Consider the following 26,167-nt stretch of genomic DNA (forward strand, 5'->3'; position numbering starts at 1 on the left):
ACCTCATCATAGAAGGCAATTAGGTTAGTCAGGCATGACTTGTCCTTGGTGAATCCATGCTGTCTGTTGCTGATCACTTTCCTCACCTCTAAGTGCTTCAGAATTGATTCCTTGAGGACCTGCTTCATGATTTTTCCAGGGCCTAAGGTGAGGCTGACTGGCCTGTAGTTCCGCGGATCCTCCTCTTTCCCTTTTTTAAAGATGGGCACTGCATTAGCCTTTTTCCAGTCATCCGGGACCTCCCTCTGTCACCATGAGTTTTCAAAGATAATGGCCAATGGCTTCACAATCACATCCGCCAACTCCTTTAGCACCCTTGGATGCAGCGCACCTGGCCCCATGGACTTGTGCTCATCCAGATTTTCTAAACAGTCCTGAACCACTTCTTTCTCCGCAGAGGGCTGGCCATCTCCTTCCCATGGTGTGTTGCCCAGTGCAGTAGTCTGGGAGCTGACCTTGATCGTGAAGACAGGAGCAAAAAAAGCATTGAGTGCATTAGCTTTTCCACATCCTGTGTCACTAGGTTGCCTCCCTCATTCAGTAAGGAGCCCACACTTTCCTTGACCACCTTCTTGCTGCTAACATACCTGAAGAAACCCTTCTTGTTACTCTTAATATCTCCTGCTAGCTCAGAGGTGAGCAAACTATGGCCCGCGGGCCACATCTGGCCCACGGGACCCTCCTGCCCAGCCCCTGAGCTCCTGGCCTGGGAGGCTAGCCCCTGGCCCCTCTCTACTGTTCCCCCTCCCCCGAAGCCTCAGCTCGCCCTGCCACCGGCACAGTGCTCTGGCCAGCAGGGCTGAGAGCTCCTGGGGCAGCTCAGCTGCAGAGACGGGCCTGATCCAGTGCTCTATGCTGCGCGGTGGTGTGGCTGGCTCCAACTGGACAGCGCGGCTGTAGTGCTGCCAGCTACTGCGTGCTCCAGGTAGCGCAGTAAGGGGGCAGGGAACAGGAGGGTTGGATAGAGGGCAGGAGAGTTTGGGGTGCCGGTCAGGGGGCAGGGGTGTGGATAGGGATCGGGGCAGTCAGATGGCAAGGAACAGGGGTTGAATGGGGGGCAGAGGTCCCCGGGGGGGGCAGTCAGGAAGGAGGAGGGGGGCTGGATGGGGCGGCGGCGGGCAGTCAGGGGCAGGGGACAGAGAGAATGGGTGGTTGGATGGGGGAGGGGTCCAGGGAGGGCATTCAGGAATGAGAGGAGGAGTTGGATGGGGCAGCGGGGGGGGGCAATCAGGGACAGGGGTTCTGGGGGCTGTCAGGGGACAGGGAGACGGGGGGGGCAGAGGTCCCAGGGGGGTTGGATGGAGCAGGAGTCTGGGGCGGGGCATCAGGGGGCGAGAAGCAGGGTGGGGGCACGGATAGGGTGCGGGGTCAGGCCAGGCCTATCTGTTAGGAGAGGCTGTGCCTCCTCAAACCGGCCCTCCATACAATTCCGAAACCCGATGCCTGCCTCTGTGCCATCTGCAACTCCAAGTGTGATTTGGCCTTCCTGATTTCGTTCCTGCATGCCTGAGCAATATTTTTATACTCCTGGTCATTTGTCCAATCTTCCACTTCTTGTAAGCTTTTTTTTTTGCATTTAAGATCTGCAAGGATTTCACTGTTAAGCCAAGCTGGTCGGCTGCCATATTTAATATTCTTTCTACACATTGGGATGGTTTGTTCCTGCATCTTCAATAAGGATTCTTTAAAATACAGATCTCCTGGACTCCTTTCCCCCTCATGTTATTCTCCCAGGGGATCCTGCCCATCAGTTCCCTGAGGGAGTCAAAGTCTGCTTTTCTGAAGTCTAGGGTCCATATTCTGCTGCTCTCCTTTCTTCCTTGTGTCAGGATCCTGAACTCGACCGTCTCGTGGTCACTGCCTCCCAGGTTCCCATCTACTTTTGCTTCCCCTACTAATTCTTCCCTGTTTGTGAGCAGCAGGTCAAGAAGAGCTCTGCCCCTAGTTATGCATTATCTTTAGAGCCTGCTCCTCCCGAAGTTCCAGTAGTTCCATTTCTACAGCCGATGTTTCTGTGACCACGGTTCTGGGAATCAGACAGCCATCATTGATCACATCAACCATGAAAGGGTTTACAAGAAAGGCGAAGCAGGATCTCAGCTTCTGCAAGTCTTCAAACCTGACCTGAAAGTATCAAGCAGTTCTTGTCAATTACCTCTGTATTCCTCAAGTTTGTGATCTTCTACTTCAATTTCAGGGAATGTTTTTACCCTACTCTTGAGTTGGGGAAAGTGGTTGAAGTCTCTTGACACTATGTTGCTGAAGCTTTAACTTGTTCTGGAAGCTGAATACTGCCTGAGTAAGGTCAGAAATAATCTTATCCTTCCCTTGGAGTGCCAAATTGAGAGTTTGCAGATGCTGCATAATATCCGCAATAAATAAGAGATTCTGCATCCATTGCTCATCTTTCAGTTGTGGATAGGACTTTTTTCTTTTTTCTGCAAGGAAAGCATTGAAAGGCTCCAGCAGTTCCACAAGCCTACATTGCTGGTTGATAACCATCTCACAATACAGTAGAAAGAGATGTCATTAGGTTTGTCTTCAAGATCCAGCTCTTCAATGAAATTTTTGAACTGTTGATGAGTCTTCCCATTCAAACAGATGAAATTGACAAATTCTAGGACCATTTTTGTACTTGAAGTATGTGCCTGTGGGATGTTCACGGTAGATGATAAAATGAACAGGAAGAAACTCTGGAAATTTGGGATTGCTTTTCAAGAGTCAGATAAGGCCTACTTTTTCCCCCTACCATGGCAGGTGCTCCATCTATTGCTACACTGACAGGTTTATCCAATGGTACAACGGCATTTGTCAATGCTTTGACAAGTGCATTCTTTATGTCAACGCTACAGGTTGTTTCTTCTAGCGCCACTAAGTACCAACATTTCTTCTTTCACAATTACGTCCACGGAAACATAGCTTCGGTCATTGTATCAGCTTACTTACTGAACGCAGAAAGTAGTAGACTGTTTAGGCGCGATTTTAATGCAGTTAGCTTGTTCCTCCTTAATTCTGATTCAGGAGGGTGTTTAGACAGAAAGTTGTTGTTATTAGTTTTGTAGTGAGGTTTCAAGTTGCTCACTTTGTAGTGAGTGAGCAATGCACTGCAGATAAGGCACCGGGGTTTACCACCTTTAACAGTGGATGCACATTTTTCCTCCCATTCTGGCTTAAAACTTCAGCTTTCTTCATACTTGCGTTCCTTGCAATTTGAAGATGTCATTGGCATCCACGAAATTAATGGAGGGTTAATACTTAAATCTAAAACTATTGAAATCTGACTAATGAACAGTAAACACAGCCTGTGTTGTGCAGAATGTGGGGAGATCCTAAGCAAGGAGGTCCACACAGTACTACGTGAAGCAATTTTCTGTTGTTATGGGCATGTGCAGCTGAAATCCTGAGCCTGGGCACCTCCTGCAGAGCTGGACTCCCAAGCACCAGCTCTTCTCATGGGGCTACAAGCCCATGGAACAGCTTTTCCCAGCGAGGCTGCAGCGCCATGCACTGGCTCTTCCCCGCAGAACTGCAGACTCATGCACTGGCTCTTCCTGGTGGGGCTGCAGCCCTGAGCCTGAGTTCCTCGGGTGAGGCAACAGCCCTGAGCTCTGTGAGCTGCACTCAAACTCTTAAAGAGCTGCATTTTGGCCACGCGTCTTATAGTAATTTCATCTAGATCACATTTCCCTAGTTTGCTTATGAAAATGTCATGGGGGATTGTGTCAAAAGCCTTACTAAAATCAAGATATATCACATCTAGAGCTTCCCCCTATTCAGAGGACCAGTAACCCTGTCAAAGAAGGAAATTAGGTTAGTTTGGCATGATTTGTTCTTGACAAATCCGTGTTGGCTGTTCCTTCTAATCCTGTCTCCTCCAGATGCATATCAACTAATTGTTTAATAATTTCTTCCAGTATCTTTCCAAGTGTCAAATTAGGCTGATTGGTCTGTAATTCACCAGGTCCTCTTTGTTCACCTTTTTAAAGAAAGGTACCATGGTTGCCTTTCTTTAGTCTTCTGTGACCTCAGCCTCTTCCAGGAGATCTCGAAGATAATTACTAATGGTTCTGAGATTGCTTTAGCTAGTTCTATAAACACCCTAGGATGAATTTCATCAGGTCCCACTGACCTGAATACATCCAGCTTTTCTAAATATTCTTTAACCTGTTTTTCCTCGGTTTTGGCTTGCATTCCTTCCACCTTGTTGATAATGTTAATACTCTTTTCTTGGTCAAGCATGAATAATCATTTTGTATTCCACCGTTTCTTCACAAACCTAGATAACTGTGATGTCCCAGGTCTCGAACCCAGGCCCTAGGAATCCCCAGACAACTGCAGCATCCTGACCTCCACCCAATGACTATGGAAACCTGGTGTGCTTGAGAAGCTACTAGGACTGTAGCCTCAGCCAAGGCAACACCTATGGGAACTCTGATTGGAGGATCGCCCACCTCCACCAAGAGGAGGAACAGGAAGTTTGTCTAAGTAACAAGGTGGTGTCCTGTTGTGGCTGCATTGGACCCTGCTTACTGCACCCAACCCTGTTCCTGCTCTGCTCCTGCCTTATCCCTGCCTTGGCTCCTGTACCCTCTTGTGCGCCTGCCCCATGCTTGATCCTTTCCTCTCCTCCTGCCTTTGCACTTTACCTCCAATCCTCAATAATCAGTCCTGGCTCTGACCCTTGGTTCTGCCATTTGGCATCTGACCTCAGCTCAGAACCTCATCTTCGATTCCTGGTTCTGACTCTGGCTTGACCTCTGGCTCTGGCAATTGGCAGTTGACTCTGGTGCTGACCCGAGGCTTTGTTCAACAAGCTGGATACCTGCTTTTCCCACTAGACCTGACTTTTGCTCTGACTACTAGGCAAAACTGCCTACGTCTCAGTCCCTAACAATAACTTCTTTAGGAAATTAAGACACTCTCTGAACCTGAGCAAAATTGGAAGCATAAATGTAATATTTGGTTCACTGTTGTCTTCATAACTAATCACTTTCTAGTTACGTAGTTTATCACTGTTGTAGTCATGAAGTTTGACCCTTCTTGGAAGATGTTGCACAGCACAATAACTAGTCAGTGGTGTGCACCCATAGTAGAATTGCTTCTTGGAGGGTTGTTAGTGTGTGTTTTTGCAGGGTCTGTTTATTCCTCTGATCTTGTAAATATTATTTCTGGTTTTCATTCATTTGCTATGATGTTGTTTATGAACTGTTTGTTTTTTTTGCTGTGGCTTTGCATCCTGACAGGCTTATCCAGTTATGACATTACCAAAGTTATGTCTTATTAATCAACATTGCATTTCCCATCTTAAGTGCAAAATGCAAACACTAAATAAATGAAATACAGAAAAGAAGAGGGATAGGAAGAAAGTTCAGTGTATTTGAGTAGAAGACTTGCTGCAAGATGGTGTCAGAGAAGCTAATGGATCTGATGTTGAGTTTAGAGAAAAGAGAGTAAATTCAACAAACTCATTTTTAAGTTAACAAGATTTTTGTGGCTGGTTTTAATAACAGACTGCTTTTAGTACACACAGAAAAATTTCCAAAAATTGTTTATTTACCAGCAATAGAAGTCCCAGATTCTTTGGTATCATTAATTAGTGTAAGTCTATTGAGTAGACTACAGTAACAGAAGAATATATTGTGGATTGATGCTGAAAAATCTGCTCAATACATTTCATTTGCAAAACAGTGAATCTCATGATGCATTTCCCACTGCCAGCAGTTTTAATCAACATAAGGGTGGCTATAAGATGTGATATAGGCAGCTAGATGTGGACATAAGAAAAGATTAGCAAAGTATATTTTTAGACCAATTATGTGACCTAAGACATCTAATTAAAGTCATCACTTCTAACAGTAATGTATGAATCTGCGAAGCATTGTGGATGGATGGGGGTATAGCATCTTATCTTTAGGTGACTTTAACTCTTTCGATATTTTCAACCCCACAACTTCAAAAATTTAGACAATCCCCCAAAATTGAGATCCCTGGCTTTGAAATCCTGAGTGTGGTGTTCTTTGCTTGGTTTGGGTTTTTTTTTAATCATATGTTTGGCTCTGTTTTTTTTCCATACTCAAACTTGTTAAGAAAACATACTCCCCCCGCTCCCCCTCCCTGCCCTTTATGAGTCAGGCTAGGAAACACACAGGGCACCCACATAAATGGGATACTTCCTTCTGACATGGACTGTACTTTCCCCATTTTTAACTCTTCAGTTGGCATCCTTTTCTTTCCTGGCCCCTACTCCCTCTGCTCAAGGCACTCTCCAGTAGCCTCCTCCCCGAGAGGTGTGGTGCAGCCCTCCCCACCCCCGTTTCCAGTTCTTGACACTCCAGTCATGTCACTCCCCCAGCCTATATAGCACTGCACACATTGGGATAGTCTGAGTGGCCCAGAAGCCCATATCCGTCATTCCTCAGCAGACTCCAGCAGTGCCTCTCCAATTCCCATTCTACGCTCTAGCAGTGCCCCAGCTCCCTCCTCCCTTTTAGGCCTCAGCAAGTGCCTCCCATCCCAGCCTGCAGGAAGAGCTCCTATTCTGGGAGTAGGGACAGGGGGGCTTCCCTGCTGGGATCCCCCCTTTCTAAATTAACTTTTCTACCCCAATGTAGTGGTAATGGGGGGCAGGAGTCTTGTTCCCTACTTCAGTGGGAGAGGGCTTCTCTGGATATGTTTACAGTACAATTAAAAACCCCGCTGGCCCGAGCTAGCTGACTCTGGCTAAGGAGCTGTTCAAGTGGGCTTGGGCAGCCTGAGCTCTGGGACCCTCTAATCTCACAGGGTTCTAGAACCTGGGCTCCATCTTGAGCCTGAACATCTATACAACAATTAAACAGCCCCTTAGCCCAAGCCCGAGTCAACTGTATAATTGCAGTGTAGACATTCCCCTCAGTGTTGCATATGCTCTGTTCCCCATTGAGTGGCCAGGCGTGCTCTGAAATTGCCTGCAGCAGCTATGCTGCTGTTTGTACCACAGGCTGCCAGAGCAAAAGCTGCAGGCTGCAAGTATGAAATCCTGAGATGCATATGGCTGTTCGTTTATTTATAAGCAGCTGCAAAAACTGCCCCTAAATCACAGTGCTCAGAGTATCTTCACAAGTGTTAGTAGCTCTGCTCTCTCTTTGCTTGAACCATTGTTCATTATTTAGTGTGATGTTTGTTAGGTTTATATTTAGTCCCTTTTAGGCATCAATTTGGAAGGGTTTTTTAGGATATTGGTATCTCTTGGTTTTCTTTGTGGTCTGCTCCTGTCTTTCTTCTTTCTTGTCTGGTCAGGCTAGTCTGTCTGATTAGGCAGTAAGGATTAATTTAAGACTGAATGAGACCTGGGAGTATCTTCATTTCATGTCCCTCTTTTTGGCAACATCCCATATGGCTGTGAGAAATATTTGCCACTTCAAAATATTTCCAGGTCTTGTTGAATTTACCAGTCAAGTGCTGTGTTCTCTGTGTTGATCTGTGGCAGAGTGAGCCAAGCACAAAACCAGTTCACCAAGCACTGAAGCAGACAGACCCGTGATGGGACTGCTGCTCCTACACAATGGATGACAGATCCTTGGAGCCTAGTGATCTGTGGTCCTAAATTTGGAGGTGGTCCCAAACCTCGGCCCTAGAGCTTAGCGCTCCAGGGATCCTGTCTTATTCTCCACTGCATGTCAGGGAAGTAGAGCCTCTAGGTTCTCTTAGATAGACCACTGTTTTTTTCTGGGGCATCTATTCTAACTCACAAGCAACTTTATCTCACATGGCTGAGATACTTTGCACTTTTTCACAGGACTGCTACCGTCTTGCTAAAATCTCTTGTCTCTCAGTGAGAGATGCAATTCTTTGTGTAGTAGAAGCTGATTCTACTTTAACTTGAACAATGACAGCTACAATAGCCTTAGTGATTCAACTCTAGCACTGCTCCATAAGTTGCAGGTGGCAGACTCCTAGCTCCTGTTGACTTCCCCAGCACACAGCATGGCTACTCAGACTGCTCTGGAGAGAGAATTTAGCTCTGTGGAAGTACTGTGAATTGCCGCATTTTATATATATGGCTGTAATATTGTCTCCCTTTCTCTGGCTTAGTGGTAGAAATGCAGTTGGGATCCTTTGAAACCAAATGAAATGCCCTTCAGTATTAATCTTCCAAAATTTCCTTAAATTAATTTCAGGAGAAACTAGCCCTTCGACAGCAGCTGAATGAGGCAAGACAACAACTACTGCAGCAGGCAGAATATTGTACAGAAATGGGAGCTGCAGTCTGTACTTTGTTATGGGGTGTCTCTAGCAATGAGGAAGCAGTTAAAAACATTCTAGGAGGGGTGAGTACTGCAGATGTATACATTTTAGTGGGAATGCTTAGGTATTGTGGGTAGATAATGTGCTGTAGATAATGTATCTTAACACATAGATGTATTTCAGTAATTGAACATATAACAAAATAATTCTCTGAATTGTTTATTCTTTTTGGTCTATTCAGTTTTATAGTCTATAAATGGTTTAATGTAGAGCATACAGAGAACGAACAGTAATTTAATATTTGATGTTAAAAGGCACAGATAAGAGGGACATTTTCTTCTCTCACCAACTATCATCGGACTGAAAATACAGATTACTGCCATCACAATGTAAATAATTTTGCAAACCCACCACCAGGGGAAAAGAATCCCTCACATTATTTCAGCAATTCCCTTGCCCACTTATTCTCCAACATACGTACCTATCAACCAGTCCTCTGCACCGCAGTGCTCACCAGAAAATGCGCAGTCTACTTCTCATGCCATTAAACACAAGGAACTATGGGATGTTTCTTCCTCTGTTCTGGCCCACAAAATTAAAAGTGATAGTTTTAAACCCAATTTAAAATGGAGAAAAGTGATAGAGCACTGTGCCCGACCAAGAGTCTAACAAGTGTTGTTTTGGTGAAGGAAGTGCATGTTTGGAACTGCTTTGCCATACTAACACATTTCATTCAAATGATCAATTATGTCACTTCCTAAGAGGAATATTCCATGGATCATGATTTTTAAATATCTGCACTTCTTGCACATTGATAGGAATAGGCACCTAGGATGTATTGGTTAGTTTATGTGGAATATACAAATGTACTGTCAGTGCACAGCGATAAAGTCGTTATACTGAGGATGAATTGGCTACTTATTTCTCAATGCTCAGGAATTGTTTGTTTAAAAAAAACCAAAAAGGTTAAAATCGTGCCAAGTGTAAATGGATGCAACTGCTCTGGAATTCTCTGGATGACAAATGGAAATACGGCATACTCCCAATTTTCCCAAACCCTGATATCTGAACTTATGCATTATCCAAATCCCTTCCTTGCTTCCTGGGATTTGGCTAATGGAAAGGTTCGAACAATAGAGGAGAAAACTTCAGCCATGGGAGAGGTAACCCTGCTGGTGAATGGCTCCTGGGACAGTGCAGGGAGCCCTTTACAGCCTCGCTGTCACAGGAGTGAGCGAGCAAGGCCATGACAGCACAGCTTCAGAGGGCTCACTGCACTATCCTAGGGCTGGTAACACCCATTCCCTGCGGATGCAAGATGCAGAGAATGCTGCAGTCCTGGTGGGTCAAAGCAGATTCCTGGTCTGCTCTGCCCAGCCACTACAGCCTCCTCCCCAGCACCTTGCAGAGGGTTTCTTGCAGTGTCACTCCTGTCCTCTTGATTATCCAAACTCCTGATTATCTGAACAAAATTCATGTCCACCATGCTATTCAGATAATTGGGAGCATACTGTATAAGATACATTTTAGGTATAAATTGACCTTAATTTGTCATTCAGTGGATGTGCAAAATGAGTATAACTTACACAGCTTTATCTTACACTCTGTTATCAGTTGTTTTTTCTGCAATGCTGCTTCTGTCTCTGCCATGTTTAAGTTGCTCATTTTACTATCACACTAAATGCCACTAAGATGAGCTCAAGTTGCACTACTTTACCATTTTTGCCAGTTTTCCAATCTGTTTACACTCCACATTTAACTTCTTCTACCCTTTATGTAACTGCTGAATTGGGCAGCTGAGTTCTAGTCACTGGAGAATGTCTCTCATAAGGGAAGAGTTCTGCAAGAGACAATAAACTATAGCATGTAAAGAAATATGACATGTACAGTGGGTAGAGGCAACACTTGTATCCTATCGTATGTTCCTTTCAGTATTACTGAGTGCAACCTGTGAAAGTGATTGTTTTCCCTCTGCACTTACAGAGCAAAGCAGTAAAGTTTTTCACAATCACGGGACAAACTATGGAGAGCTTTGTGAGGTCATTAGGTGAAGACATCAAACACCAAGATCTGGATTCTGATGAAAATCAGTTTGTATTAGCTTTGGCAGGGATTGTGACAAGTAAGTCAGTTTTGTATGTCAGGACTATATTCCACATATACTGTAAGGAGCATATATTGCAGTAAATGTATGATGATGCATATATAGCTGTTTGACTAAATGATAGATATTTTTAAAATGTTGGTATCATTTATGAATCACCATTCTCTTCAAGTTCTAGAAAGCTTCATTGTCTTTTAGCGGTGTTGGTTCTGCCATGCTAAGAAGAGTATAACATGCTAAAACTTACTTTATTTAAGTTGGTAAATATGATTCTGAATTCATCCTGGGAGCAGATCTATTGAAAAGAAAAAGCTGCCATTTAGATTCTCTCTCACTATAATCACTAGTTTAGACAAGGCTTTCACTTTTAATATAATATTAGTAGAAGACATAAGCTAATTATCTCACTTCCAGAAGGTGTATATTCCTCACAAATGGTTATTAAGGAAGCCTGATATCGTAGGGTGAGAAGTAAAAGATAGGAAGCCAAAGAACCGTTTGCTCTTGGCATAGAAAAATGTCAAAAACTGTGTGCCCGTATAATCAACATCGTGAAAGAGGGCCAAACTATTGAGTTGGAAGCATTTGGTGAGACACAAAATTATATAGGTTAGTCAAAACTAGAGAGGATTGTGAAGAACTACAGAAGTTCCTAATAACACTAGGAAAACTGGCCAAAATGATGGCAGATGAAAGTCAACATTGGCAAGTACAAGATGTTCCAAATAAGAACAACATAAATTATTCATACACAGTAGTGGGTTCTGAATTTAATAACCTATTTTTGGAGTGGGATGGGGGTGATCTAGGTGTCATTGTGGCTAGTTCATTAAGATGTCTAGTAAATGTGAATAAGATGAAAGACTGCATTAAGAATAATATTGAAAACATTATGCCTGTCCACAAATTAAAGATGTGGTTTTATTCTGTCCGAGATCACTTCATTTATAAAAGCATAACAGAAATAAAGGTCCAGAGACTGACAATGACAATGTTTAGAGGTTAGTGGAATGAGGAAGGCTTCGATGGGAGTTAAAAATAAAAAGAATATTGCCAGTGACTTCAGTGCTGCTGAGATTTCACCTAATATGTCTATTTAATTTGGAAAGGAGAATGTTTAAGGACAAATATGGTAAAGGATACACTGTAATGAATGATTGAACCTTAATCTGGGTTTTGCAACCTTAACATTTTTAAGGTAGGTTTTTTGGATATAATTTCTTAATTAAAAAAAATGGAAAAAGAAAAAAACAAACAATATCCATCATGTGTAATCAGATTGGTCCACAGTTTGGGTCTTCTAGATTAGATTAGATCTGCTCTAAATTGGGAGATTCTGGTCTCCTTGCCTCCCAACACAGGAACACGAGGGCATTTAATAAAATTGAAAGGTAGCAAATTAAAAACTGATTAAAGGATATACTTTTAAATTCAACATGTAATTAGACTGTGAAACTCATTGCCACTGTCTGCTGTTGAGACCAACAATTTAGTGAGATTGAAAGAGGGACTGGATATTTATATGGCTAAGAAGATTATCCAGATTTGTTATAGTTATGCAAAAAAAGAGTTGTTGAAGAGAGACAATATTTTATGCTTCAGGGTTTAAACCAGTTTTTATCTGTTGGGAATTAGAGTGAGAGCTTCATGAGGTGAAGATCATTCCATATTTCCCTGCTGTAGGGTTCCTTGCACCTTCCTCTGACTCTTCTGGTGCAGGCCATTGTTGGAGACAGGATACTGAACTAGATGTATGTAAGTCTGAGCTAGTATGGGAATTCCTATGTTTGTGTCTTTTAAGATACATTTTTATGACATAGGTTGTTACTTTTTCAACTGGTATTCTCTGTCTTTAATGGGTTCATTGGGTTCAGCATCGGAAGTGTATTCATGTGAGAGCGATATTTATTGTTACTGAAATGTCCAGCATATCTTTGGGGCTAGCTGCCTGAAGATACAAAATGGTGAGCAGGACTTTGAACCCAGCGAACTTACTAGCATTAGTACAGGTCCTGAATCTATTTAAAATGTTTTTGCCCTCTCATCATCTCCATCTCTTAAAATATTAGCACATACAGTGATACTCATACTTTCTGACATTTGTCATTTTTTTCATGTAGCACGGGGTAGGCAACCTATGGCACGTGTGCCGAAGGTGGCACGCAAGCTGATTTTCAGTGGCACTTATGCTGCCCAGGTCCTGCCCACTGGTCCAGGGGGCTCTACATTTTAATTTAATTTTAAATGAAGCTTCTTAAACATTTTAAAAACCTTATTTACTTTACATACAATAATAGTTTAGTTATATGTTATAGACTTATAGAAAGAGACCTTCTAAAAACATTTAAATGTATTAGTGGCACGCAAAACCTTAAATTAGAGTGAATAAATGAAGACTTGGCACACCATTCTGAAAGGTTGCTGACCCCTGATGTAGCACTTCATCACCTGAGTGTATAAAAATGTCAAGTGGGCATCTGTGATTTTTGTATCAAGTGTTTTCCCCAGATTTTAGATATAAAATTGTCTCTTGAAATTAGTATAAAGTGGATCATGTAGTAAGTTTGTTAAGTATATTTAATGCTGATTTCTCCTTTAGAACAAATGAAGAAAAAAGTCTTTTATGGTGATTTTTGTAAAAATAATTATTAAGCAGGAGAGAAAAAAGAAAACAAGACCGATGTGGCGTTTCAGAAACAGTAAACCAGTCCGGCAATGATTTACACTTCCAAAAAACCTAAACCATAGGTTGACTGCAAAATCATTGTCACGCTGTCTAGAGTAGCTCACAACTGAGAGTGCAATCTCAGGTCAGACTGTCAGAAAACAGGGTAGACCCCCCCCAGGCTGGTAGTATATTCTATAATTAGATTTCACCACACTAGTACTCTTACTATGGAGTCACAAACAGTCCCCTTAGGCTCTCCAGCACATCTTGCCACCCAGACAAACTAGACTTTATGATAAAAGGTTATTAAAACCAAAAATCACCTCACATTGGTACTCCCAGCTCCAAAGGATCGGTCACTTTTCTCTAGTCAATGGATACTCTCAATCTTACACCAAAAACAACATTGGCAGCTGATTTCTCAAGTAATCTAATTAAAAATTTATTAGCTGAGAAAAAGAAATGAGTTATTGAGAAGTTAAAGCAGGTAAAACACATTAACAGGTGAGTCCAAGTTTGTACATCCAAATTGATAGCAGAGATGTAATAATCTGCTAGTTTTCCCTAAGTCTCTCAGAGTTTATCAAAATAATTCTGGGGATCTCTGTCTATTTGCTCAGTATTCAACCCTGTTAGAATCCAAACAGTTCAGAGATTCAGGATCATTCCCTGAATCCATTCTTATCGCTGTCTTCCCCAGAAAGCAATTTGGCAAATGTTTCCATTACAGAACAGGCTTTTCCTTGGTTGACTAAACGCAGACTGGGTCTGTGAATTTCCCATTGTTGAACGCAGTGACCCATGCTTTGAAGTTAGCGTGCTTCTTCATTTATATTTCCAAGGCTCCAATCCCATTTGATGGGCAATCCAATTACAGATATATACACAATGCATTTAGTTACAGCAATCCCAACAATCTTTCATTAGTTTTCATGAAGTTTACACATCAGTTAAATTCTCACTAACATACACTTTTGATCTAGAGTTAATTAAGTACAGGGTATACATAATGTAAGGCGAGAGTAAACCACAGATTATAGGTAAATGAAGACAATAACTTTAAAATTTCTTTGATATTCAGACCACAAGTGAATTGGCCTATGGCTTTGATTTGAGCTGGTCTCTTAGCATCAAACTGAAGTGGTCTGTCAGTGTCACAGTCATTACTTAAAAGCACCCTTCAAATGTTAAAAAAACAGGAGTAAAAAGAGCAAATAGGAAAAAAAGATGCCTAACACCTCCTGCCAGATTTTCTTACAGTAAATCCATTCTAGATGAGGGCTGTAATTTCTAAAATGTCACGTTTTTGCACTTTTATTTCTTTTTCTTTCCTTCCTGCTGTTGGTGAATATATATTCTCCTTTTTTTAACCATTTTGTGATTGATAATATAGCAAGACTACATGTATATATTCTCATAATTTTGTCATGTTAATGTGAGGATTACAATATATTTTCTCTTTAAGGGTTCAGTGTATCAGAATACAATGCAATTGAGCCTGATCCTCATCTCACTTACTCTAGTTTTACATCTGCTATGACTCTGTAGGTTTCAGTCAAGTTATTCCTGATTTACATCTGTCTGAGGAGAGTCAGGCTCATTTTTTTAAAATGCAAGCTGTTGTAATGTTGTTTCATTCCTCACTGCTTAACATTTGAACTTGTTTTGCTTCCTACAGTACAAGAAGTTTATAGAAGAGAGAACTGTTTCATAGAATCATAAAATATCAGGGTTTGGAAGGGATCTCAGGTGGTCATCTAGTCCAGAATCCTTAGCAGAATAATAGTCTTTCTGCATTTTTTGCCTATTGTGTTGTCCACTGCATAAGGAAGCACTCCTACAAGAGCAGGGAAGAACTTGCAGATTGACTTCTGTTGCTGCTTTAGATGTGTACTCTAGCTGGGAACATAGGGGGAGTAAATATAAAACAGTCTATATCAGTAGTGGGCAACTCGCAGCCCCATGGGCTGCATGTGGCCCATCAGGGTAAGCTGATTGCAGGCCGCGAGACATTTTGCGGACGTTGAGCGTCCACCTGTATGGCCCTGCGCAGCTCCCAGTGGCCACGGTTCACTGTTCCTGGCCAATAGGAGCTGTGGGAAGCTGTGGGCCATAGGGGCATGCTGGCTGCCACTTCCCACAGCTCTCATTGTCCGGGAATGGTGAACTGCGGCCACTGGGAGCTGCAGGGGGCCGTGCCTGCAGACGTTGAGCGTCCGCAAAATGTCTTGCGACCTGCAATCAGCTTACCCTGATGGGCCACAGGTTGCCCACCACTGATCTACATCTTCCTTCCTTTAAAACTGAGTCCATTAGGATCAACTTTACATTATTTCTACCGTAGTTCTAGATGCTGCCAGTTCAGAGCTTTTTAAATTATATCTGTATCATAACTCATTGCATTACACATTTTGCTGCTGAGCCACCCTGAATACATCTTTTAGTGAACAGTGTATAATTATAACAGGTTTTTTGACTGCTAGGTATTGTTTTCTGCTTCAGTAGCATATTATACAGTTCCATATTGACTGTGTCGCTACAGTTAGGGAAAGGTTTATAGATGTCATGGCTCAGTCTTCACAGTTCCTACGGGTAGTTAATATTTGATTGTATTAGATACGAACTCATTTTCCTGTTTTTTTGGAATGTGATTTTTATTATTTTGTTTTATGTTCTGTTGTAGATGTTGCTGCATTGGCATGTGGCCGTGAATTCCTGGTTAATTCAAGTCGGGTGTTGTTGGACACAATGATGCAGCTTCTGAGAGACATCAAGCCAGGACTCTGTACCAAACTGAAAGTGTATGAAGGCCAGATATTTTTAAAATGAAGCATGTTATCTTACAATGTAGACCATTATTACTACAGCTCTTTATCTAATGATCCTGTTAAGGATCTGCCCCCATCAGAACACCCACTTTGGATGCTACTTGGAAAGTAGCATTCATACAGATCCGGTCCTTTTAGCAGGAGTATTTGGTGACAATCTAGCAGTGGAGGGCTCTCAGCCCTCATTTTGGCTATATCTCCCCTTTTCCAGAGTAAAAGGTAAAACAATCCAAAGGCTACAAAAGGGAAAAATAAAAAGGAAAACCTGTAGGTCTCCAGCACAAGTTATCAGATACAGTCCCTTCCTCCTTTTGGCACAGGAGATCTGTGTCCCCTTTTTGTGAGGACAGAGATTCTGCTAGCTATCAGGCTTCTTCCTGGGAGTTGGGAAACTTAACAGTCTGCACCCCTTCAGGGCTGCCCACTACTGAGTGGAGCTTACTCCTTTCAGACTCCTCCATTCCTGGCATGACTTGCAGGTGTGGTGTGATGAGGCTTCTCCAGCCCAAAGCAGTGCCTTAACCGCCTCCATACTGGGGTAGGGTTTACGTACCCTCCCTCTCAAGACAGGGGCAAGGGTTGCATCCCCTGTGCTGGAATTGCTGTCTTGTGAAAAAAAGTCAGCATTTTGATGTGCCTTATCAGGTCAGTTGAGTACCTGGAAACTATAGGGTTGTAGCGGATTATCCTTGGATTGGTGTCTTTCATGGTGTTCATACGCCTAAGTGGAGTGTGGTCTGTGATTTTTTTTTTAAAAAGGGTTTCCCAGCAGATAGTATCCACTGAATCCACAGCCCATTTCACTGCCAGTGCCTCCTTCTTGATCACGGAGTATATTTTCTCTCTGGGGAACAACTTTTGGTTGTTTTACAATACCAGATATCTGTCCCCCTCATTTTTTTGCAAAAGGATCAACCTTAGTCCTATATGTGAGGCATTTATTTGCAGAATAAATCTTTTTGAAAAATGTGGATTAAAAAGGACTGGCTCCTTACATAAATGCTCCTTCGGTGTCCTAAATGTCTCATCGCAGGCTTTTCAACCACTGGACCTTTTCTGGGCATCTGTCCTTTACAAGATCTGCGAGGAGGGCCACAGTAGTGGTGAATCCCAGCACAAAACATTGGTAACTGCCTGCAACTCACAAGTGGGTTGTTTTGTCGTGGGAGCAGGACAATGTGTCGAGGCTTGGACCTTGTTCAATAGGGGTCGTAGTTGACTTTCTCTCATGGTCTGTCCCAGGGGTCGGCAACCTTTCAGAAGTGCGGTGCCGAGTCTTCATTTATTTACTGTAATTTAAGGTTTCACGTGCCGGTAATACATTTTAATGTTTTTTAGAAGGTCTCTATAAGTCTATATATCATATAACTAAACTACTGTTGTATGTAAAGTAAACAAAGTTTTCAAAATGTTTAAGAAGCTTCATTTAAAATTAAATTAAAATGCTGATCTTGTGCTGCCAGCCTGCTCTCAGTCTGGGGTTCCATTCACCTAGGCTGGCAGCGGGCTGAGCAGGGCCTGCGGCCAGGACCCCAGCTGGCATGGAGCTGGCAGCCAGAACAGCAGAGCAGCAGCGGGCTGAGTGGGGCTGGGGCTGGGACCCCAGCTGGCAAGGGGCCAGCAGCCAGAACCCCAGACTGGCAGTGGGCTGAGTGGGACCGGGGACCGGGACCCCAGACTGGCGGCTGTCTGGGATTCCGTCCGCTGGCTCCTGCCAGCCAGGGTCCTAGCTCCGGCCCCGCTCAGCCCACTGCTAGTCTGGGGTCCTGGCCCTGCCCACATACAGTGGGTACCTACCTTCTCCCTGGTTCTGGCCCGTTCTCTTCCTCTCTCTCTGCACTGAGCTGAGGGTGGGAGTACACTGAGCACAGGGCTGGGGGTGAAGGAGCAGGCTGGGGGTTGGGGTGTAGGGTCTGGCCAGGAGCTAGAATGAGGGAGGGGGCTCAGGGTTAGGGCAGGAGGTTTGGATGTGGAGCGCTTACTGGGCAGCTCCCATTTGGTGCGAGGGGTGCAGGTGGGAATGTGGGGTGGGTGTGAGTGCAAGAGCTCCCATTTGGTCTGAGGGTTGGGGATGTGGGGGGTGCAAGAGTCAGGATATGGGGTTTTGGGGGGGCTGGGTATGTGTGGGGAGTGCAGGAGTCAGGACAGGGTGTGTGTGGGAGGGTACAGGAGTCAAGGCATGGGGTGTGGGGGGCTGGGTATGTGTGAGGGGTGCCAGAGTCAGGGCTGGGGTCGTGGGGGAGAGCGTAGAGGGCTGGGGTGTGAGGGGGGTGCAGGGGTCAGGGCAGAGAGGTGGGCTGGGATTGGGGGGTGCTCCCAGCCCCCTGCCCTGAGTGGCTCACAGCAGGAAGCTGGAGGGATATGCCCTGATTCCACTCCCCTTCACCAAGGCCCCAGTCCTGCCTCTTCTCCACCTCCTTTCCGGTCTGAGCAGTGAGGGTGCTGGGGCTCCTCTTTTCCCGTCCCTTGCAAGGGCCGTCGGCTGTAGGAAGGGAGAGGAGGCGGGGCATGATGCAGCGTGCTGAGGGAAGAGGCTGGGGAGGGGGGAACTTGGCTGCCAGCAGAGCCTGTCCTACAGCAGCAGCCAGCAGGACCAAGCTTGCTTCTGCTTTCGGACCCCTGCCCCGCCAGAGAGAGTAGTAGGCGGGGGGCAGAGAAGAGCGGGCTGGGCCAGGCAGGATTTTTAATGGCATGCTGCTGCCTGCCAGGGTCCCGGCCATTGGCCCCGCTCAGCCTGCTGCCGGAGTTCAGCATCGGGCTGAGTGGGGCCGGCAGCGGCCGCAGTGTGCCATTAAAAATCGGCTCGCGTGCCGTCTTTGGCACGCATACCATAGGTTGCCAACTCCTGATGTAGCCCAGTACATGACATTGCGGTTCACTGCCTTACTGCATCTGCGAGGAACTGGAGTACTGCTGTGACCATTTTTAAGCTACTATCCCAGTCCTGGCTGGAGAGAACTATATAATCTAAGTAGGCCGCTGCATGCTGCCTATGCAGCCACAAGATTCGGTCCATTAGCTTCTGGAAAGTTTCCGCTGCCTCAGAGTGACCAAAAACATTTATTGGACTTGATATAGGCTAGTGTTGGGCTGTAGTTTGTGCACCACTGATATATACCAAAGGATGTGGAACAAACTGTTTTTCCCCCAATTTCTGGCAAAGGTATTTTCCAGTACCCTTTTGTGAGCTCTGAAGTGGATATATATCTGGCAGCTCTCAGCCATTGTAATAGTTCATCCACTGTTGGCTTTGGCTATGCATTAAATTTTGAAGCCGCATTGACCTTTTGAAAATCAGTGCAGAAACATGTCTTGCCATCAAGTTTTGGCACTAGCACAGTACTCCTCCATTCACTGAGTGATTCTTTTACTACTCTATGCCTCCTTTGGATGTACTTGGAAAGTAGCAGTCACACAAATCCAGTCCTTTTAGCAGGAATGTTCAGTGACAGTCTAGTGGAGGTGGTCTCTCAGCCGTCCTTCTGGCAATTTCTCCCTTTTCAGAGTCACAGGTGAAACAAACAATCCAAAGGCAGCAAAAGAAGTTAAAGGCAATGTCTATACTGCCCGGATTGGTGGGCAGCGATCGATCCAGTGTGGGTCGATTTATCGCATCTAGTCTAGATGCGATAAATCGACCCACGAGCACTTTCCTGTTGACTCTTATACTCCACCGGCATGAGAGGCGCAGGCAGAGTCATTAGGGGAGCAGCAGCAGTTGACTCACTGCAGTGAAAACACCGCGGTGAGTAGATCTAAGTACGTTGAATTCAATTACGTTATTCACATAGGTGAAGTTGCGTATCTTAGATCGATTCCTCCCCCCTCACCCAGTGTAGACCATTCCAAAGAAAGGGGCCAAGAAAAAAAAACATATATGCAGTTCTGACCAGGATATTGACCCCTTTCTTCAGAGAGGCCCTGGATGGGCTGTAGTCCACCTTAAAGTCCTCTGGGACTCCAGCAGAAGCCATAGGATAAGCCTATTCTTCCTTTTATCACAGGAAATCTGTGTTTCCTTTTTGTGAGGGTAGCGGTTGCACTAGACATCAGGCCTGCCTTGGAGCTGGGAAGCATAGCACCCTGCATTCTTCCAAGGCTGTCCACTATTGAGGGGAACTTCCTTCTTGAGGTACCTTGTCCATTCCTGGCATTAATTTGCAGGTATTGCGGGATGGGGTTACTCCAGCCCCAAGCAGCTCCCTAACCCTTTCCATGCTGGTGTGGAGTTTACACACCACGTCACAGATTCATTCATTATTTATTTTATTGGAGAGGAAATAAGTCCATTGGAAATAATATTCACAGCATCCATTCCTCAGAAATATACTAGGTGTGGTTGCAAGGCTGGTGGCTGCATACCGATTCCCCATAGCCAATGTTGCAGGCACATCAGTGTCTCTGCAAGGTCTATCAAGGACCAGAATAATGGGCAATATGGGGATGTGCCCATCACTGCCTTGGTAAGAGGCAGAGTTGCTGGGATGAATGGTATTTAAGAGAGGCTCAGGTTTTAAAGTAGGGAAAAGAACTGAGAGAAATATAGGACTCACTCTGTATCGCTGTCCAAAATGAAAAATAATCTGTTAAAATACTATGCCTGGTTAGTTAAATAAGTAGCTTACATATGTACCAAATGTGCGCTTGTCTTAGGCCAGCAAAGAGTAAATGACCTCCTGCCACCTTATTACTCACAAGCTGCTGTCATCAACATTGGTAAAGGGGTGTCTGTGAAGAAGCCCTGTGAGATGAATGAATCTATGATGTTATGAAATATTGTAAAGAAAAGACTATGATACACAATCCAAAAAGGGGAAAAGTCAGACTTTCCAGTAAATGAAGAAATGAAACACATGAACATTCTTTGCCATTTTCTGAGCAATATTACTAGTTAATCAAAGCAAGTTGTTCCTGGCAAGTATGAAATTCAGCTTGTCTTAGACATATGTATATGGCTCTTGGATACAATAGGGATTGGGAGCCTTAATATGGTGTTTGTGAATATTAAGATACCAAAAATTAATAATAGAAATATTACTGATGTGAATAATCTTTGATTCATGTGTGCAGTATTTTATTTTAGTAGATATTTGAATGTTGATCTGTGAAAAAGCATAAATATTGAATGACCATGTTGTTAACAATTTGTTATTTAGGTATGTCATTACAGAGTGCCTTAGCATTACGTAATGTCTATCATGCTGTTTCCCAAGCGTAGGATTTGGAAGTCAACATTTAAAATAGGATAGCCAACTTTAATATTATTTGGTATTTTTCTGAATGCCCCAGTTTCTGGAGTCATATGCTTATGTGAGAATCACAACTTTCATTTTTTTAAAATGCAAATTTCTAGCCCTCATGATTTCAGAGAAAAGCTTGAAATGTGACCTCTAAAACAGTTGTTCTCAAACTTTTGTACTGGTGACACAGCAAGTCTCTGAGTGCAACCCTCCCTTATAACTATATTAAAAAGTGTTTTTAATTTAACACTATTATAAATGCTGGGGGCAAAGCGGGGTTTGGGATGAAGGCTGACAACTCACAACCCCCCGCGTAATAACCTCATGACCCCCTGAGGGGTCACAACCCCCAGTTTGAGAACCCCTGACTCACAATCCATAAGGTAAATAAAAAGAGCCCAGACTTCTACAAATCTCTTGATCGTTAAGGCAATTTTATGAGTTTTGGGAGCTGGCTCTTGATTTTTGAACACTTGGCAATATTGTCATCATCAGTGTTTGAAGGGCTTCCTTTCGTAGATGAGTTTAAAAAATAAGTTCTTTATTGTAAAGACAACTAAAGCTGATTGTCAAACAGTTTCTCGTGGTGGTGTAATCTCCAGCTACCTTGTAACAGCCATTTGAAAACATGTGCAAGTCAATCCTGCAGACAAACCAAAGACTCAACAGGGGCCATCAGGTTTGTAGAATATCAGTATATAAAGTCCATCCAACGGGGTTAGCATACAACCCAAAAGAGGCACTGCACAAATTAATTATGCAGTATCTTACATAATGCAATGATAATCTTTGATCCTATTTATATTCTTTGAAACCTAGCTCTTGGGTTAGAGAGACTAGGTTTGATAGTCAAACTTGTAAGGTCTGCATGGCTACCAGGTTGTGTCACAATTTGTTTTTAAGAAATCAGTACAAGTAAAAGCCGTAGAAATAAGTATGAGTCCAGATTCCGAAATCAAATGACATCTTTTCTACTGACCAAAGGAAATGCTGATTTGAAACATTTTGGGGTTTTTTTTCAACTAATTACTTTATAAATAAGTGTAGCTACTTCAGAGATATGGTGACTGAGTTATGCATTTCCAATTTTTGTTACTTGGAGGGTGGGGGGAAATAACAAAAATAAGAGTGAGAGGAATATACTGTATATACTCATTCATTAGCCCCATAAGCTGACCCCCCCCCAAGATGGATAAGGAAAAATAGCAAAAACTGTATGACCCTTTCATAAGCCGACCCTATATTTCAAGGGTTGGAAAACTTTGGCTCCCAGCCTGTCAGGGTAAGCCGCTGGAGGGTCGGGGCATTTTGTTTACCTGGAGCATCTGCAGGCATGGAACCCCTCAGCCTCCTGTGGCCACAGTTCACCGTTCCCAGCCAATGTATTAGATATTCAATTCAGTGATTCCATAGAGCAGGGATCAGCAACCTTTGGCATGCGGCTCGCCAGAGTAAGTACCCTGGCGGGCCGGGCCAGTTTGTTTACCTGCCGCATCCTCAGGTTCAGCCAATCGCAGCTCCCACTGGCCATGGTTCGCTGCTCTAGGCCAGTGGGGGCTGTGGGAAGTGGCGTGAGCCGAGGGATGTGCTGGCCACTGCTTCCTGCAGCCACCATTGGCCTGGGACGGTGAACCGCGGCCAGTGGGAGTCACGATCGGCCAAATCTGCAGACAAGGCAGGTAAACAAACCACCCCACCAAAGTGCTTACCCTAATGAGCCGTGTGCCAAAGGTTGCCGATCCCTGCCATAGAGTTTTAAATCATCAAATTTTGGTGTAGACCTGTTTATAAGCTGACCCCTACTCTTTGATGTGTCACTTTTTAACCAAAAATATTCAGCTTATGAACAAGTATATACGGTTATAATATGGAGAAGGGCAAAGGAAAAATTGTGTTTTTATAGAGGGAACATAAAGGAGCAGTAGAGCTGAAAGTGGCATGAAGAGCCAAGGAGTTTTTCCACATTATGGTGTTAATAATATATTATTACTTTGGGCTTAGATCTTCAGAGTGGCTAGCAGAATGGGTTTAAATCACAGAAACTTTCTTCTTCTTCTCCCCACAACATTCCAACATTTTTAGCTCACTACAACCAGTCCCTCAGCTCCACACAAAACAAACAAGTGAAAGAAAAATACAAACCAGCAGTGTCCTTTTACATCATTTTTAATCTGTCTGACATTTCGATTGAGGAACAGATTGAAAGACCATGTCCAAAGATATTAACCTTTTCTATTGTAAATGGTTATTTTATTTATTGTTTTTATTTTGGCTGATCATGCATAGTTAGAGATATTCACATTTCATTACTAAAGGCTAAATTTTGCTGCCCAAGTAAGGGCCGTGGAAGCTCTGTGAGGTGTGAGGTGCACATGGGTCATGAATGCTGCAGAGCACAGCTCCATAGCAGCATCCACAGCTTGTTATGGGCCATGACCACAATAGATTCATTGGTCCAGGGGTAAAATTTTTAAAAGCGGCTAAGCAATTTAGGAGCCTGAGTCCCATTTTTAAAATCATTCAGGGGTTTAGGAGCCTAAGTCTCATTGAAAGTGCATGAAAGTTAGACTCCTAAGCACCTAAATCAGTTCTGAAAATGAGACATAGACTCCTAACACTCCTAGGAACGTTACAGTTTTTTTACCCTAGCTCTCCGTGTAGAAGTTGCACGGTAAAATGCAAACTTACTGCAACCTGAGACTACAGTAGCAGTCATGAAGGGTCTGGTTGATGGCTCCATAGCCTGCCCCCCAAATTGGGGAAGAAGATTCTAATCTACTCCCTACTTCCTCAAAGCTCCCTTGCTCCCAAACCATGGACACATGCTTTGGGCATGTACTTGGATTTGTCCCATGAGTGTAGGGCAAGTCCCTCAGAAGCAAGATTTTATTTGTTAGCTTTTCCATTGTCATTTATTAAGACTTTAGCACCTTCTATGAAAGGATCTCTAGAAATGTAAAGTATCACTATTAATCACAGCATGTCATAAGATCCAGTAATTAACCTTTCTTCCCCATAGCATCCTCCAACATTCTCAATTCCTAGAGAAAAGAGAGTGTGAAAAGAAACTAAAAAGGGGAGAGAACTTAAAAAAAACTATCAGCATCAGAATACAACTATTTTTTCAATCACTTCAAAGCTTCCTGGCTAGGAGTTTGCAGTACACTAGTGGCCTAGTTTTTAGAAATGCTGAATGCTGTCTCTCATTGACTTCAGTGATTTTGTGTGCGCTGAACACCTTTGAATATTTAGGTCATAAACCTGTTGGAAATGATTGAAGAAAAGAGAAACAAAATCAGAATAAATTGACGTTAAGCTATTCAGAGTATTGCTAGTTAAGAAAAAAAAGTTCATAAAACTTTTCATCTTAAAATACGTACAGAAATCTTTATCACGTGGCAAGTGTGGAAGGCAATATAATAACAAACATCAGATATCTATTTAGCTCAGCAAAGAGTGCAACAAACGTTTAGTGGCAATACAATCTTTACATTGAGTATTATCAGTAGTTTTTGACAGCTTTGAAGAAATATGATCTTTCCTGTGCCCTGGGTTCCCCAAAAGGATCAGAACTACTTAAAATAACTTCCGTATTTGGTCTTATTTCTGAATAACTTGTATAATACGGACATCACATTTCTGTATATAAAATTATCCAGGATGAATTTTATTTTATCTTATAACATTGCATTAGCAGTCTTACAGTTAAAGCTGAGATGGCACCTTTATACTAATCACTTTTTCAGTGGCTTTCAGCATTTTCAACTTACTGAAATTTACTGAAATTTCTCCTGCTTATCTCTTCTGAAAGTGGACCTTTCTGGGAGAAATTCGGTGGCTTAGTCAGATACAGTAAGCATTCATATTATGTGAACATGGGTGGATCGGGGAATACGTTTTTCAACTATGAGGAAAAGTTGAGAATTTTAGTTTGTTTTATTACTTAAATTTGTCATGGATGTATTTTTACAAGATGACTAGGGACGTTGCTACGTTAGGAAGACAAATTATTAAATACAGATTTTGAGGTTTTGATAACACATGACTGAGCATAGCACTTACTGAGTGTTTGCGTTTTCATTCTGTTGCATAAACATTAAATATAATTTGACTTTAAAAATGTGTGTGTGAGGCCATGTCAAATTTTTTGATATATAAATAAAAGATGTTTTTTCTAACTGCTAGTCCCAGAGACGCAACCTGTGATCTGAAAGCTAAGCTGGGTTCTTTCCTTTCAGACATCAACACCAAAAATAAAAAGGCCAACAGAAGCCTTCAGTTACATCCTATGAAAACCCACTGAAGGCTTGTGGGGTTGCACAGGTGTTAAGGTATTTGGAGGCAGTGAAGTTATGCAGGTATAACTGAGAGCATCATTTGTTTGCATCATCTTTGTGACTGCTGGTGATGTGTGCAAAGGCAAGAGTGCGTTTTGACTCAGACGCAGATTGAATTTGCAGGGCTGGCAATTAAAAAAAAAATCTTTTTACCTGTAGACTGAGCAAATTGGATGTGGAATCCATGAGGCACAATAGACCCATGATGAAATTTAAGAGTCAAAAATACGTTTTTCACAGTATAGCCACCGTTTAAGGACCAAATTGTCTGGCCCTGTGTGAATGCGAAGGTGTTTGGGGGAGCACTAAGCACACGTCCAGACTAACCCGCGGCATCGGCGGGTTAAAATCGATTGCTCGGGGATCGATATATCGCGTCTAGTCTGGACGTGATGTATCGATCCCCGAGTGCGCTTACATCGATTCCGGAACTCCATCAACCCGAACGGAGTTCCGGAATCGACACGGAGAGCCGCGGACATCGATGCTGCGCCGTCTGGACGGGTGAGTACCTCAATTTTAGAAATTCGACTTCAGCTACGTTATTCACGTAGCTGAAGTTGCGTATCTAAAATCGATTTTAATGCCCTAGTCTGGACGTGGCCATAGAGACATTGACAGAGACAGTGCTATATGGCTGATGGGTGCAAGTACTGGACTAGGCTGGCACTGTCAGGAACGATCCTCTGAACTGGTGAAGGACTGTTAAACACATTTCAGATGGTGGCAGAACAGTGGCTTCCTTCTCAGTTTCCCTGTACAGGAAC

General features: G+C 43.3%; 1 protein-coding gene across 5 annotated transcripts in view; it reads left to right on the forward strand.

Moving 5' to 3' along the window:
• HSF2BP (heat shock transcription factor 2 binding protein) overlaps window positions 1–26,167 on the forward strand; it is a 99,757-nt gene that overhangs the window by 17,313 nt on the left and 56,277 nt on the right. For all 5 annotated transcript variants that reach the window (XM_030576753.1, XM_030576762.1, XM_030576772.1 and 2 more), the window contains exons 4-6: window positions 8,157–8,306; window positions 10,207–10,345; window positions 15,679–15,796. In XM_030576753.1, coding sequence (XP_030432613.1) covers window positions 8,157–8,306; window positions 10,207–10,345; window positions 15,679–15,796 — 407 coding nt within the window. The remainder of the gene's footprint in view (window positions 1–8,156; window positions 8,307–10,206; window positions 10,346–15,678; window positions 15,797–26,167) is intronic.

Source organism: Gopherus evgoodei, chromosome 1 (genome assembly GCF_007399415.2).
Source record: "Gopherus evgoodei ecotype Sinaloan lineage chromosome 1, rGopEvg1_v1.p, whole genome shotgun sequence".
Lineage (NCBI taxonomy): Eukaryota > Metazoa > Chordata > Testudines > Testudinidae > Gopherus > Gopherus evgoodei.